General features: G+C 47.4%; 1 protein-coding gene across 1 annotated transcript; it reads right to left on the bottom strand.

Annotated features, from left to right (window-relative positions):
* Window positions 1-10,735: 10,735 nt before the first annotated feature.
* Window positions 10,736-13,509, bottom strand: Cd7 (CD7 molecule). Its single transcript, XM_075942123.1, has 4 exons — window positions 13,360-13,509; window positions 12,037-12,345; window positions 11,692-11,825; window positions 10,736-11,134 (listed from the first exon to the last, which is right to left on the bottom strand). Exons 1-4 carry the CDS (start codon window positions 13,463-13,465, stop codon window positions 11,030-11,032), a joined length of 654 nt encoding a protein of 217 aa, XP_075798238.1. The 5' UTR covers window positions 13,466-13,509; the 3' UTR covers window positions 10,736-11,029.
* Window positions 13,510-16,802: the final 3,293 nt, after the last annotated feature.

The following is a 16,802-nucleotide window of genomic DNA, read 5'->3' as shown; positions in this document are numbered from 1 at the left end:
TACATCTGTGGTTTGGTGTTTATTTTCTGGGTGTACCTTCTCTCAACCTCCATCAATTGAGTCACTCCAGATCCAGGAAGCCCTTTGGGTTGTTCTTGTTACCATTAGCCTGAAGGTGAGCCTCTCCAGAGCTGGCCAACCCAGCATGAGCCTGGTGTCTAGACCTTGGGCATTTGCTGAGTGGGAGACTAAATACGAGCATGGTAAGATGTGGTTATCTCTGGTTGTAGGATTAAGAATAATTTTCACCAGGTTTTGGTGGTGCGTGCTTGCAATCTCAACACTTGAGAGACAAACAAGAAGATTGATGTGAGTTCAAGGGCAGCCTGGACTACATCATGAGATCCTGGCTCAAAATACTTGCACGAACAAAATATTTTTATTCTCTCCTTTATATGTTACAATGAATGTGCAGCTAATATTACTCCCCAAAGCAAAAAACGCTTTTAAAAATGTTTTATATTTTATATATTTTAAGGATTTACTTTAGTGTACTTTAATGGGTCTGTGTATTGCCCCTCCCTCCTCCCCATACACCCCAGTCCAGAAGAGGCCATCAGATCCTCTGGAAATGGAGTTTCAGGCAGTTGTGCGCTGCCCAGCATGGGTCCTGGGAGCCAACTCAGGTTCTCTAGAAGAGCAGCCAGTGTTCTTAGCTGCTAGGCCTTCTCGCTCCCTTTTAATGACCTTGCATTTACTGAGTATACTTGCGAGTGTGTGTGTGTAGGCATGCTTATGTCACAGTGTATGTATGGAGGTTCAGAGGAGAGCTTATGAAGTCTGTTCCCTCCTTCCACCATTCAGGCTATCAGGCTTGGTGACAAGTGTTTTTACCCACTGAGCCAGCTCTCGCCAGCCCTACCCACATCCTCCATTGTCTGTCTTTCCTTCCTTCCTTCCTTCCTTCCTTCCTTCCTTCCTTCCTTCCTTCCTTCCTTCCCTCCCTCCCTCCCTCCCTCCCTCCCTCCCTCTCTCCCTTCCTCCCCGTCTCTCTCTTTCTTTCGTTGTACTATGGGTTGAGCCAAGGGCCTTGGGCACACATCCTAGGCAAGTTCTATCACTAAGCTACATTCTCAGCCCCCAGTCTCACAGAGTTGCCAGACTGGCCTGTAGGCCAAGTTAGTCTTGAACTTCTGATTCTCCTGCCTCAGCCTTCTGGATATCTGGAAGGACAGGTCTGGTTCACCCATTATGGCTTGCCCTCCTTTTTAAATGCCATGATGGTCTTCTCTCTGACTTTCTGGGGTTTCTGCACAGATCTCTGGGCCGTCCATAGCAGCTACCCCTTTAAGACCATGGACTGCTGGGAAAGCTGTGAAAGGAACAAGAGATGGGCTCACACAGAGAGGCACACTCTAGGGTCCTCTATCCTGAGCTGGGCACGAACCTGCAGCCCAGGTGGGAGAATGGGTGGTCAAGGGTTTGAGTCCTTTCCTGGGGAAAGGGGCAGATCTAGGTTTTGGCACAGGGTCCTCAGGTTGGGTCCAGACAGCGGCCAGGCTGAACTTCAAAGATAATGTACCGGCCTGGGGCCCCCTCAGATGTGAGGACCAGGGTTATCACCTACCTGCCTTATCGCAACCACTCTCCTGTTTTGTGGTATCTTGTTTTTTCCCTTGCAAGAAAACCAAGATACTCATTCTTGACTCTGAGTTGAAATACTCTTTCCTTTTGTCTGCTTACAGCAAAACACGCGCTGACATTTTCTGCAAGTTCATGAGCTGCATAGAGGGCCCTGGGCTCATAGACCTCATCCTGTTTCTCGCTGAGCAGGGCCTGTTGACACAAGCTAGAATTAAATATGGTTAGCCGGGCGGTGGTGGCGCACGCCTTTAATCCCAGCACTTGGGAGGCAGAGGCAGGATCTCTGTGAGTTTGAGACCAGCCTGGTCTACAAGAGCTAGTTCCAGGACAGGCTCCAAAAACCACAGAGAAACACTGTCTCGAAAAAAAAACCATATATATATGGTTTCACACACTCTGGTGGTAGCGTCTGAATGAGTGTGAAATCCCTGTTGACTGGGTCTGTGAACTGGATCTGCAGGGGGCTCAGAATCTCCCCCAAACACAAGCATGGTGGTATACACTTGTGGCCCTAACACTTGGGAGGCTGAGGTCAGGAGTTCAAGGTCATCCTTGGTTGTCTACTGAAGGAAGTCTGGGCTGTGAGGGACTCTCCCTGTCTTCTCCTCCTCACCCTACCCTGTGAAATCTCTGCTTAAACTATTGATTTATCTATTTACGTCTGTAGTTACAACATCCTCAGCTGCACAAATTTTATGTCTTCAGAACATATGTTTTCTTTTTTTTAATTGTTTTTATTGAGCTATGTATATTTTCTATGCTTCCCTCCCTTCCTCTCCCCTCCCCTCCTCTTCAACCCTCTCCCATGGTCCTCATGCTCCCAATTTACTCAGGAGATCTTGTCTTTTTCTACTTCCCATGTAGATTAGATCCATGTATGTCTCTCTTAGGGTCCTCTTTGTTGTCTAGGTTCTCTGGGATTGTGATTTGTAGGCTGGTTTTTCTTTGCTTTATATCTAAAAGCCACTTATGAGTGAGTAATATGATATTTGTCTTTCTGGGTCTGGGTTACCTCATTCAATGTGATGTTTTCTAGATCCATCCATTTGCCCACAAATTTCAAGATGTCATTAATTTTTTTCTGCTATGTAGTACTCCATTGTGTAAATGTACCACATTTTCCTTATCTATTCTTCGGTTGAGGGGCATTTAGGTTGTTTCCAGGTTCTGGCTATGACAAACAATGCTGCTTTGAACATAGTTGAGCACATGTCCTTGTGGTATGATTGAGCATTCTTTGGACATATACCTAAAAGTGGTATTGCTGGGTCTTGAGGAAAATTGTTTCCTAATTTTCTGAGAAAATTATCCAGTTATGTCAGCACCGTTTGTTAAATATGCTTTCTTTTTCCATTTTATATTTTTTCCTTCTTTGTCAAAAATCAGGTGTTTGTAGGTGTGTGTATTGGTATCCGGGTCTTTGATTCAGTTCCACTGGTCCTCCTGTCTGTTCTTATGCCAATACCAGGCTGTTTTTAGTACTGTAGCTCTGTAGTAGAGTTTGAAGTCAGGGATTGTGATGCCTCCAGAAGTTTCTTTATTGTAAAGGATTGTTTTGGCTATCTTGGGGTTTTTTTGGTTTTTTTTTGCTTTTCTATATGAAGTTGAGTACTGTTCTTTTGAGTTCTGTGAAGGATTTTGGTGGGATCTTGATGGGCATTGCATTGAATCTGTAGATTGCTTTGGGTAAGATTGCCATTTTTACCATGTTAATTCTATCTATCCAAATGCATGGGAGATCTTTCCACTTTCTGGTGTCTTCTTCAATTTCTTTCTTCAAGATTTACAGTTCTTGTCAAAGGTCTTCCACTTGTTTGGTTAGAGTTACTCTAAGATATTTTATGTTATTTGTGACTATTGTGAAAGGTGATGTTTCTCTGATTTCTTTCTCAGCCCGTTTATCATCTGTGTACAGGAGGGCTACTGATTTTATTGAGTTAATTTTGTATCCTGCTACATTACTGAAAGTGTTTTTTTTAAAGATTTATTTATTCATTAAGTTTTCAGGGGTCTGCCTGCATGTTTGCCTGCAGGCCAGAAGAGAGCACCAGATCTCATTACAGACGGTTGTGAGCCATCATGTGGTTGCTGGGATTGAACTCAGGAACTTTGGAAGAGCAGGCAGTGCTCTTAACCACTGAGCCATCTCTCCAGCCCATTACTGAAAGTGTGTATGAGTTGTAGAAGTTCCTTGGTAGAATTTTTAGGGTCGTTTATGTAAACTATCTTATCACCTGCAAATAGTGAGTTTGACTTCTGCTTTTCCAATTTGTATCCCTTTTGATCTCCTCTTGTTGTCTTATTGCTCTAGCTAGGACCTCAAGAATTATATTGAATAGATATGAAGAGAGTGGACAATCTGTCTTGTTCTTGATTTCAGTGTGATTGCTTTGAGTTTCTCTCCATTTAGTTTGATGTTGGCTTGCTGTATATTGCCTTTATGTTTAGGTATGTTCCTTGTACCCCTGCTCTCTCCAAAACTTTTGTCATGAAGGGATGCTGTGTTTTGTTGAAGGCGTTTTGAGCTTCCAATGAGATGATCATGTGCTTTTTAAAATTTTGTTTGTATGGTGGATTACATTGACATATGTTTGTATGTTAAACCATCCCTGCATCTCTGGAATGAAGCAGACTTGGTCATGGTGAATGATTTTTCTGATGTGTTCTTGGATTTGGTTTGCCAGTATTTTATTGAGTATTTTTGCATCAATGTTCATGAGGGAGATTGGACTGTAAATCTATTTTTTAGTAATGTTTTTGTGTAAATGTGGTTTGGATATCAGGGTAATTGTAGCTTCATAAAAAGAGTTTGACAATGTCCCTTCTGTTTCTATTGTGTGGAACAATTTGAGGAGTATTGGTTATTAGTTCTTCAATGAAAATCTTGTAGAATTCTGAGCTGAAACCATCTGGCCCTGGGCTCTGTTTTTGCTTAGGAGATTTTTGATGACTCGTTCTATTTCTTTAGCAGTTATAGGTCTATTTAATTTGCTTTTCTGGTCTTAATTTAATTTTGGGAAGTGAGATTTATCCAGAAAATTGTTTGTTTTCTTTAAGTTTTCCAATTTTATGGAGTACAGGTTTTTGAAATATGACCTAATGATTCTCTGGATTTCCTTCATGTCTGTTGTTATGGCTCCCCTTTTCATTTCTGTTTTTGTCAATTTGGATATTCTTTCTCTGCCTTTTGGTTAGTTTGGATAAATATTTATTTATTTTGTTGATTTTCTCAAAGAACCAACTCTCTGTCTCATTGATTCTTTGTATTGTATTCTTTGTTTCTATTTTGTTGAATTCGGATCTCAATTTGATTATTTCCTACCATTTAGTTCTCCTGAGTGAGTTTGCTTCTTTTTGTTCTAAAGTTTTTAAATATTCTGTTAACTCACTAGTGTGGGATTTTTCCAGCTTGTTTATGTAGGCATTTAATGCTATGAACTTTCCTCTTAATACTGCTTTCATCGTGTCCCATAAATTTGGGTATGCTGTGTGGTCATTTTCATTGAATTTTAGGAAGTCTTTAATTTCTTCCTTGACCCATTGATGATTCAGGTGAGCATTGTTTAATTTCCATGTGTTTGTGGGCTTTCTGAAATTAGTATTGCTGTTAAATTCTAATTTTAATCCATGATGATCCGATAAGATACATGGGGTTATTCCATTTTTTTTTTGTATCTGTTGAGGTTTGCTTTGTTATTGAGTATGTGGTCAGTTTTTGAGAAGATTCCATGAGGTGCTGAGAAAAAGGTATATTCTTTTATGTTTGGATGGAATAGTCTATAGATGTCTGTTAAGTCCATTTGATTCATAACGTCTGTTAGTTCCCTTTTTTCTCTGTTAATTTTCTGTCTGACAGACCTGTCCAGTGGTGAGAGGGGAGTGTTGAAGTCTCCCACTATTAGTGTGTGGGGTTTAATGCATGATTTAAGCTTTAGAAGTGTTTCTTTTTCATAGGAGGGTGCCCTTGTATTTGGGGCATAGACTTCAGTATTGAGATTTCCTCTTGATGGATTTTCTCTGTGACTAATATGAAATGTCCTTCTTTGTCTCTTTTGATTCATTTTAGTTTGAAGTCTATTTTGTTAGATATTAAGATAGCTATACCAGCTTGTTTCTTAGGTCCATTTGATTGGAATATTTTTTCCCAACCCTTTACACTGAGGTGATGTCTGTCTTTGATGTTGAGGGATGAATTCTGTTTTTGTATCCAATTTGTTAGCCTGTGTGTCTTTTTATAGATGAGTTGAGTCCATTTATATTAAGGGATATTAATGACAAGTGATTGCTAGTTCTTTATATTAGTTTTTGTTGTTGGTGATGTTATTGTGTGTGTTCTTCCTTTCTTTGGAATTTGCTGCTGTGAGATTATCGATTGTCTGTGTTTTTGTGAATGTAACTAACTTCCTTGGGTTGGAATTTTCCTTTCAATATTTTGTGTAGGGCTGGGTTTGTGGCAGGCTATTAGTTAAATCTGGTTCTATCATGGAATATCTTGTTTTGTCCGTGTATGGCAATTGAAAGTTTTGCTGGGTATAGTAGTCTGAGCTGGCATCTGTGGTCTCTTAGTATCTGCATAATTCTTGACCAGGACCTTCTGGCTTTCATTGTCTCCAATGAGAAGTCCCATGTAATTCTGATAGATCTGCCTTTATATGTTACTTGGTCTTTTTCCTTTGCAGCTCTTAATATTCTTTCCTTATTCTCTATATTTAGTGTTTTGATTATTATATGGTGAGGGGAATTTTTTTGATCCAGTCTGTTTGGTGTTCTGTAAGCTTGTATCTTCATATTTATATCTTTCTTTAGGTTGGGAAAGATTTCTTCTATAATTTTGCTGAATATATTTCTGTGCTTTTGAGTTGGACTTCTTTTCCTTCTTCTATTCCTATTATTCTTAAATTTGGTCTTTTCATAATGTCCTATATTTCATGGATATTTTGTGTTAAGCTTTTTTAGATTTAATATTTTCTTTGACCAATGAGTCTATTTCCTCTATTGTATCTTCAGTGCTTGAGATTCTCTTTTCCATCTCTTGTATTCTTCTGTTTATGCTTTTGTTTGTGGTTCCTGATCGTTTTCTCATGATTTCTGTGTCCAGAATTGTTTACACCAGCTCTGTTAGAAAATATTCTTAACACCAGAGCCCAGAAGACATTGGGTCTGTTGGGACTGGAGTTACAGATGGTTGGGAACCTCCATGTGGCTGCTAGGAATTGAACCTTGGTCCCTGGAAGAGCAGCCAGTGCTCTTCACCTCTGACCTCTACAGACCCAGTCTCCGATTTCTTATATTTTTGGTAATGACTCCTACACTTGTTTGTACCCTGGCTTGAGTACTGCCCCTAAGAGTGACTGCAAAGTTGACTTTTGATCGTGTGTTTTAATAGCTTAGATGTCTGGGTATCTATTCTGTCCTGAAGTTATATAATTTTTTGAATATGATTGTCCAGGGATCAAGTTCTTGACCCCCAGTATTTAATTACTCAGTTGTCCTCATCATGAGGAGCTTGGCACCATCTGGGTCTGGAATCTCCTCGCCATTTGGCTGTTCTCATAGGCTGAACCCAAGCAACGCTCACCCTCCCCTTTCACCTGGCGCCCCACAGGATCTCTCTGCTTGCTTCTGACCCTTCCCTTCCCTTCCTCCCCATTGGCTGCTACTTCTTGGCCAGGTTCTTGTATCAAAGTATAACATTAACAAAGAGGCTTGGAGGAAGGGAGGAAGAGGAGGGGAAGGTGTGTGGTGGTGTGTGGTTGGTGGCTTCCCTTCATCCTGGGATGCCTTAGGCTGAGGTTGACGTCTGTTTCAGGATGCTGATCTTGTGAAATTCTCAAAAGGAAGGGGTTGTGGGGGGAAAGTCCTCCCCTGTGGTTGAGGCTTCCCCTGAGGATTTTTTCCCCATGTAATCTATTCCCTTGTCTGTCCAAACCTGGGTGGCTGAGGGCGTATTGCTCTATGGTGGTGTTGCATGCAGCATCTTGGTTAATCTTTATGGCATCCAATCACTGCATTGTCCCATGTTACATATGAAGGACTCACATCCCTGAGAGACGCCTCCCCAAAGCCCCAAGAGCCAAAAATAAGGCTTATGTGTGGAGTAGCCAAGATCTAGAACCAGAAGTCAGCAAGCCCCTGGTGGCACTGCCCTTGGCTGAGTCCCAAGCCATAGATGTCTCCACTTCCTGCAGGCAAGTGGGAGGCACAGAATTTAACACAGTGGGGCCGGAACTCAGACCAAGCACACGCTATTGTCACTGGAGTCACCAGAATATTACCCAACATGCAAAGCTCATAGTGGTGCTCACTAAGTGGGTGCTTCTGAGCCTGGGTGGGGACGGGGACGTAATTGAAAGACTCATTCCCATGTACCACACCATCCAGGCCTCAATGAAGACAAAGAGGAGGATTGTGGGGAGCTCAGCACATGAGACCAGGGTCACGGGAAGGATCATGGGGTCCTGAACATGGAGGGGTCAGGAGGACGACCATGAAGTAAAAGCCCTGAGCAAACATGGCTAGGAGGAGGGAGAGGAGCCTGGGGGTTCAGTTCTGTGGACACATGGCCTGTTGTTGCCGGGTGGAGTCTGGCAAGCCATGTTTCATATCACAAGGCCTCTGAGGTGGGCTTGTGGGCAGTCTGCTTATCTTTCAGGAAGTTGCTTCTGAATTGAGGGGAGGAACCAGAGTAGAGTAGCTTCTCTGACAGCTTAGCTGATGTCAGCGAGCCTTGGCAACCAAACCAGTACTTGAAGAGAAGCAGACCCCCACCTCTCTAAGTCACTAATTCACAATAATCAGGCCCCTTTGTCGAATCAGCAAGACCCTGGTGGCATCCGCTGTATATGTGGATGTGCCCTTGGCTGAGCCCCAAGCCATAGATGTCTCAACTTCCTTTAGGGAGGTGGAGAGCACGGAAATCAGCCTCCTGGGCTCTGCCCCCTTGTTGATCCTTTGCTCTCTGTGTGGAAGGCTGTGCCAGAAGGAGACTTCTGTTACTGCACAGGGCACAGCTGCCAACATGGTCGCTTTGCAATGCGAGAGGAGCATTTGTATATACGACATCTTGACAGTGAAGGGTGTTGACCAGGCTTGAGGATCTCAGGATGTCAGCTGTGCCCAGCCTGTTCCCCAGGACCCCACACCTGTTTTCTTTTGCCTTTCCTGGTCACTGCTGGCTGGTGGGGCTAATTGAAAAGGGCTCAGCTACAGCCGTCCAGGCCCACAGCTGCTGCCTGGGGTCAAGCTCTTCTAGATGTAGACTATACATTATTGCCCAGATCTGCAGAGGGTTGGTGGCCTCCAGATGCTGAGGAGCAGACCTGATGCAGAGAGAGCACTAAATAATGGCAGACATCACTGTGAAAAATGGGATATTTGGGTATTGCTGGCTACCTGCTCGTTTTTGGTATGTTCTTTTATCCAAATGTTGTCTTCTTATTCACGGACAAGTCAACTTATAACTTAAATAAATATATTGACTTCTGACCTGTATTTTGTTTAGTAAACATTTCCCTGCAGTTCATAGTTCTCTATCATTTACTTTTGAGATGTCTTAAAGCATGCAGCTGACGGCACTTGCTTTGTCTCTACGACTTACGCTGGTGGGCGGACGTAGACAGCCTCGGGGCTCACTGTAGGCCTCTGGACTTGCGGCTGTCTTAACCAGGTTCTCTTCATGCTGATGGAGGACTCTCTGTGGATGACCCCAGCTGAGCAAAGCCCTCTCCATGAAGGCCTGCTGCGAGGGCCAACCAACACAGGAGCGATGTGTCTCTTCTGAGATGTTAGGGGTAGATCAGGCCTTGGAGCTGGGTCAGTCCAGCCAGGCCTGGATGGAGGACAGAGGGCCCGAGTTTAGGTGTAGAGGGAGGTTTCATGTCCTAGAGGCCTCATTCAAGGTTGAAAATGCACATTTCACCAGTGAGGTTGATGACACTGTCTAGGAGGCCACCTAGACCCAGGACAGTGGCCCAGACAGATGGGACTTGGGGCAGCAAGTGAGAGGTACCTACAGAGGGACAAAGGTTGCTGGGGCTTATTAACAGGGGCTTTAGTTGCCCCAGGGGTTTTAACCTTATATGATCCGGTCCCTGTGACCCTTGACCCGGGTTCTGTCTACACAGCACGTTGGGCACTGACAATCCCAGGGACATACACGGCTCTTCAGTCTCTGGTGCTCCTGGGACTCATTCGGGCTTTGCTGTCACTAGTGTTGCAGTGCACAGCCTCCATGGGGGCCATGGTGGTAGCTTGGGGAGCAGAGGTCAGCCTGGGTAGGGAAGGCTGAATTGGGGATGAGCTGGCAAGACAGGAGGCTCTGTGGGGAGGTGGATGGAGCCGTGGCCTGGGTCCGAGGGTGCCACTCACTGGGGGATTCTCTGACCCCCTGTTTTCCAGGTGCACAGAGCAGAGCTATTAAACCCCCACGGTACAGCTGCTGCTAGTTACTTGTCCTGTGCACCTACCTTATTCTGTTGGCAGCGGGGAGGGGTCAGAAGGGCAGGAGACAAGGGTGGCAGGCGAGAGCGTGGAGCAGCTGTGGGGCCAGCACAAATGTGTCTATTTTGTTCTTGACCTTTCTGTTGCTTCCAGTTATCCCAGGAGTCAGCGATGGGAGGAAGACGAGGGACTGAGCAGCTCACCATGGATCAGCTGACCGCTCTGGCCTCAGTTTCGGGTTCCTGTCCCCAAGAGTAACACTGGGAACTGGGCTGGCCCCCAGGTTTCGGTACAGTGCTGCTGTGGCCTCATGTGTCAGTCCCTAATAGTGGCCTCTGGACAAGGGAGGAGTCTGGGAAAGCCAACACTCACGCTCTTCTCACTGAGGCTGCACCAACAGGGACCTAGCAGGGCTGGGCCCTTAGGAACATGGCCTTTTAGAATGGGTGAGGCTGTTGCCACTGGTTCTTCCCCTGTGCAGGTGAGCTGCTCCTTATGGAGGTGTCTGGAGTGCTGAGCCTCCTGGGGACTGGGGCAGGGGAGTGTCCCCTCTCCCCACTTTTGCCCTCTGCTGCTCTCACAGACTCTGGCCACAAAGCCCTGGAGGAGCGACAGTCTGAGTCCCTGCCCTCTTCAAGTGGGAGCTGGAAAATAGAAGCCAGGGTTGGAGATGGAAAAAAGCAAGCTCTTATTTACTTGTTTGTTTATTTATTTACTTACTTATTTCCGGCCAGGCTACTCAAAGGCAGGTACCACATTCCCCCCCCCCCAAGTTTTTTTTTCCTCTGATGGCAGCCTGGTCAGGGCTACTTGGCTAGGGTAGGGATAGATTGCAGAGCCCTGTGGACAAGCTTACAGAGGAGGAGTCCCACTCACCCAGAAGCACCAAGGGGGCACTTGAGTGTCATGGTCAGGGTGCTGGGGGAGCTGGGCTGGGTGGGTCAGCAGGACCACTATGAACTCTGCTGAAACAAGGCATGGGGCGGGGGACCGTGGGTAGAGGGGCTCACTGGTACGGGTTGGGGGTGCATGGAGTCTTGTGCTTGTAGGACATGTCTTCATACACTACACACGGTGAGTCCTTCTTCTTTGAGGCACACAGTTCCTTGATCTGAAAAGACAGTGGCAGTGGTCAGCATGGTGACGTGGGTAAAGTGTGCCTGTCTCGAAGCCACCCCTATCCTCAACAAGCAGTTTCCCCAGACTTGGGGGAGCAGAGCATACGTCCATCTGCACCTGGCAGGATGAACTGCAGGCAGGACCCAGGGCCAATGCTGAGCGATCAGGAAGAGCTGATCGCTGTCGGGACCCTTGCCCTCTGTCTCACAGCACACGGGACTCGAACACATTAACACGTATCTCAGGGACGCCACATATCCCACGTTCATACATGTCCACGCACACTCAAGCATCGCACACAGTGCATACACACGCATGCTCACACATGTGCTGTCTCACTTTGCTGTGCACAGGGGCCTGGCCAGAAGCCCCACACTCTGCCTCTCAGCTTCCCTCTGCCATTTTGCGTCCCTGCAAGACGCCTCATTTACGCCCCTCTGCGTCTTCAGTGCCTTTGACCAGATCTTTGGCCTGAAGCCTTCTGTCTTTCCTTCTTTCAACCCGTGAGGAGGGCCAGCTCGTTGGTAACAGCCATAGGCTCACACTGACCTGTGTCTTCCTCAGCATGCACAGCATCCCGAGGACCAGCCCAATGAGGAAGAAGCCTACAGCCATGACAGCCAGGAGGGAAATGGATGTCCCCTGAGGTTCCTGGGATCTGTATGTCTCCTGGGACACTTTTTCTGGGAAGACGAACAAAAAGAACCATTGGTAGGAGATCCTACTTGAGGCCTTAAGGTCGAACCAGGAAGGAGCTACAGCAGCAGAGGGGGAGCAACTGGAGGCTCCCAGGAGCAAGCAGGCTCTGAGCAGACAGTTCCAGAAAGTGAAGAGAAGCTCCTGGGAGCCAACGGGCTCCTGGCCTAGCCAGCAGTAGATGGGGGCATTCCCTACCTGTCACCACAACCATGGTGGATGGGCCATCTTTTATGGTTTTTGTGTTAGCGTGGCAGGTGTAGATGCCAGAGTCTTCCCGCCGGAGGAGGCGCATGGTGATGGTCAGGTTGCTCTGGGAACCGGAGAAATCAATTCTGCCTGTGAAGGTCTCGTTTACTGTGGGGTTTTCCCCATCTTCAAAGTAAATCACATTCTCATTCTTGGGACAGGTCTTGGGCCAGGTCTTCTTCAGGAAGATCCCCTGCAAGGCCTCACTTGTAGAGCAGGTGATGTTGATGGAATTCCCCTCAGAGGCAATCTTGATCTCTGTGAAGGACCAGCCACCATTACCACTGGGCTGGCGGAGAGATCTTCCCCCTTCCCGCACAGCACACGGGGACTCAAACACAGTAACACATATCTCACGGACTCCACGTTCATACATGTCCACGCGCAATCAAGCATCTCACACGGTGCATACACATGCATGCTCACAGACGTGCTGTCTCACTTTGCTGTGCACAGGGGCCTGGTCAGAAGCCCTGCACCCTTCCTCTAGGCTTCCCTCTCCCGTTTTGCATCCTTGCAAGATGCCTCTCTCAGACCCCTCTCTGCAGGACTGGTGTAGGGACTTGGTCAATCCTGTGCTAACATGGCACCTCAGCGAAGGTGCTGAGGGAACCCTGGAGCTGCGCTAGGTGCTGATATCCCTGTGCTCAAGTTCTGAGCGGTCCATGGCCTCAGGGTGGGCTGTCGGCAACTCTGTTGTGTCCCAGCACTAGGACTTCTTCCTTTTTGACCCTCCCCTCCCCAAGGCTCTACCCTTTCTCTCTCTTCTAAGTCAGTCCCCTCTCCTCTTTGCCTGCTTTTTCCGGTGTTGGCTGCGTCATCAGCCTTCCTCCCCTGTCATGTCCAGGCATCCAGAGCCTATGGCTCTGTAGGAGGTGCACATGTTGGTCATGGGATCCCCACTCTTTCAGAGCCCAGCCTAGTTTGCTCTGCCCAGAGCCTGCACCACCAGCCCGATGGCAAACCTCAGGACCTCACAGACTGAATGCCGTGCCTTGGGAGCCGCGGCCTCCTGTGCTCTCATTGCAGAACCTTTGAACCCTACCACAGGACTTCCCACAGACAGCTGCTCTGAATGGGAACTAGACAAAAACATCCTCACTAGCAACAAAGGCCATTGCTAATCATGTAAACAAAGCTTTCAAGTCTCAGCTCTTCCTCAGACCTGAGGCGGCTCCAGGAGACTCAGGGAAGTCAAGATCAGTGCCAACCCTTCCCAGGCAGGTGTGTGAGGCTCCCCGTGGGAGCCCTACAGTGTGGAGAAATGCTTACCTTGGGCATCCAGGGGGCCAGGCAGGACCATGGCCAATGTAAGAAGCAAGGCCGGCAGTACATCCTTAGACATGCTGCCCAGATCAGCCGACCAGAACCACATCATCGGCCACTCTGGCGGAAACACATTAGTGAGCAAGATGACAGAGGCTCCCCCAAAAGCCCCAGGAGAGGAAGAAACAGGGGCGTGGTTTTTCAATTTGGTTGGTGGTAAGTACAGAGGGAGGGCTTCCTGGAGGTGAAGGCGGAGTCTTGGAGGTGGAGCCGCACGGCAAACCAGGTGGGGGAACACTTTAATTACATGGCTACCAAACCCCAACTGTCCTCTTTGGCTGGTTGTCTGGTCCACCTCTTCATCGCCCCAACCTAGAGTCTCCACCAGAGACATCGAGAGAGGAGAGATAAGGGCTGGAGCTGTGTCAGAAAGAGAAGGGGGTCTTAGAGTGTTAGAGGCCAGGAGGCAGCTGGGATCTCCTCTGGTTTTTGGTATCATTTTCTGCTGGGACATGCTGAGGTCTACGGTGTCACCTGGCATCATCACAGAGCTTACCTGATTATAGCCCCAGAGGAGAAGTCACATATAGGTTAGGCTGTGATTGCTTCTTCCTTAGAAGCAGTGTTGAGTCAGTCCTGCTGGGTCAAAGGGTGGTCAGGAGCCCCGTCAACAGCAGCCCACCTTCTGGGGTGAGAGTGAAGACCCTGTGTCCGGCTCCTAAGTCAAGGGACATCTAGGACTCTTGCCCACCATGAAGCTTTATTTGGTGGTACCAGAGCCAGTGTGTGCCATAGTGAGGGTTAAAGGTCAGTGTGTGTACACTGTCACGTAAGGACCTAAATCCAGTTCTTCCATGGGGTCCCACTTGGAATTGCTGGAAGATGTGGGTAGGCTGGGAGTGTTCCAGGGCACATGGAAGAGGAACTTGGGTAGAGAAAGGTCAAATCTGGAAGGTTTTAGGAACAAAGGATTGGGGAGGAGGCAGGTCACGTGTGCCCAACAGAGGGTCAACAGGTACAGAACCCTGTAACTGGAGAAAATGGGAGAGAAACATGAGGGGAGCTGGGGAAGGCGAGCAGTCGGGGAAATCATCACTCAAGCCCCAGAGGAGACTACCATGGTTACAGGAAAGCAAGAATATCCAAAGGCCTTAACCTAGTCTTCCTCGTAGGATTCCTGTGGCCATACAGGGGGCACATGGACTGGACTCCTGCCACCCCCAGGGCTGGCCTTGATGGAGCCTTCATGTATGAACACTTTTGACTGTTTGAGGTAGCATGTGGCATGTTTCAGAGGTTACAGACACACACGGCCCCGTGGACGGTGCCCGAATGTAACCCAATACTACAGGGGAGATGAAGGCCCAAACATAACGTACTTTATTGATTAAAGAGACACAGACTCTTTTTTTTCCCCCCGGTTTTTCAAGACAGGGTTTCTCTGTAGCTTTTTGGCCTGTCCTGGAACTAGCTCTTGTAGACCGGGCTGGCTCGAACTCACAGAGGTCCACCTGCCTCTGCCTCCTGAGTGCTGGGATTAAAGGCTTGCATCACCACCGTCCTGTAAGAGACACAGACTCTTGTGCCCCTGGGCGTAGGGCCATAGCCTCAGGGGCACTATGGTAGTGGCTTTGGAGGTCATAGTCACCAGGCAGTGTCTTTAGCTCAGGGCTTCATGGTTAGGTCTCAGCATATGGTGTTCAGCAAGTGTTATGCGTTCTTTTTTTTATGTTTCTTTCAACCGTATTTCCCAGAAGATGATGATTTCTTCCATCCAGTGATTTACCATACTCATTTTTTTAAAGACCGGAATCACAGAGGGTTACCCACAGACTGGGTCACGGCATACGTAGGGGGAAAAATCACCCAAGTTGAGATTACCATGAGAAGAAAAATGAGCCCAAGAGGAACAGAAGGTGAACATGGGGTGAGAGGGCAGTCAGGGTGGGGATCAGGGAGATTAAGGTCTCCAGAAGCTTTGGTCCCTAGGGCTCCCTGCAGGCAGGCACACTCTGCCCCCTTGTGGTGGTAGCCGGATGGCCTTGCTTGGACGGCTAATACCAAGTGCCTCTGGAACCTGACAGCTGGGCCAGCAGCAATTGTTATCACTGTGAGTCAGAACAAAGCAGTGTGACCTTGATCTCCTGAAGCTAGCTGACTGGTCGCTGGCCTTGGAGACTACTAGAGAGGAGAGCGAGATGGTGGGTTCTGCTGAAGTCGTGTGCGCTCTCTCTCTCTCTCTCTCTCTCTCTCTCTCTCTCTCTCGCTCTCGCTCGCTCTCTCTCCTCTCCCCTTCCCTCTTTCTTTCTTTCTCCCTCCCTTTCTCCCTCTCTCCACCCTTCCCTCTCTTCCTTGGTCACTCTCTCCCTCTCTCGCTGTTTCCAGAGTCTCACTACGTCACTCTGGCTGGTATGGAATTCCCTATGTTGGTAAGGCTGCCTTGGACTTACAGCGATGGCCCGGCCTCTGCCTTCCAGGTGCTGAGTTTTAAAGACAGAAACCACCACTTATAAAAGGCAGAGGCTGTAGAATCTGAAGGTCAAGGGAAGCGAGAAGCAAACCCCCAGGGTTTTCAAGGGTTGTGCTTTCTGAGGTCATTCACAATTTATTTAGCAGCAGCTGAATTTCTAGACGCTGGGTGAATGCATCTCTTGTTTCCTGTGGCTTCATTCTAATGTGTGGCTTCGCTCTGTGGGTTCCTTTTCTCTGAATTTTGTTGGGGTTGTGCCTGTGAATGCATGGCCACACAGAGGATCAACCAGAGATGTGTCTAGCGTCCTGGAACAAAGCATGGTATAGCTAGCTGTTTCCTCAGAACTGAAACTTTTCCCTCCTCGAGGGAGGTGGGAGGTTCATCAGATTCTGGAAGCTAAGCAAGAAGCTCAGGAAGCTGTAAGATTCTGGCAGGCGGTGGTGGCGCACTCCTTTAATCCTAGCACTCGGGAGGCAGAGGCAGGAAAATCTCTGTGAGTTTGAGGCCAGCCTGATCTACAGAATGAGATCCAGGACTGGCTCCATAGCAACTGAGAAACCCTGTATCGAAAAACCAAAAAATAAAATATAAAATAAAATGAAAAAAAAAAGATAACTGTAAGATTCAGGAGACTTCTCTCCAAATTGTAAAACGAGCAAAAAATTTCTATGGAAAGAGACTGTACTGGGCTGGAGAAAATGCTCAGACCTGAGTTCAATCCCCAGTACCCATGTCAGGTGGCTCACAACTTCCTGTAACTCACCTCTGGCCTTGTGAGCACTTGCCCACACACGGACAAAACACATAAAATAATAAAAGTAAATCTAAAAAAAAACAGAAAAAGAGAGAGAGAACAAGAGAGAGAGTGTGTGTGTCTAGGAGATTCTAGCCTGGCGATGGTGGTGCATTCCTTTAATCCCAGCACTCTGGAGGCAGAGGCAGGAGGATCTCTGTGAGTTGGAGGCCAGCCTGGTCT

This window comes from Microtus pennsylvanicus, chromosome 11 (assembly GCF_037038515.1).
Source record: "Microtus pennsylvanicus isolate mMicPen1 chromosome 11, mMicPen1.hap1, whole genome shotgun sequence".
NCBI lineage: Eukaryota > Metazoa > Chordata > Mammalia > Rodentia > Cricetidae > Microtus > Microtus pennsylvanicus.
Note: the sequence above shows the minus strand (reverse complement) of the source record. Positions and strands in the feature narration are given on the sequence as shown.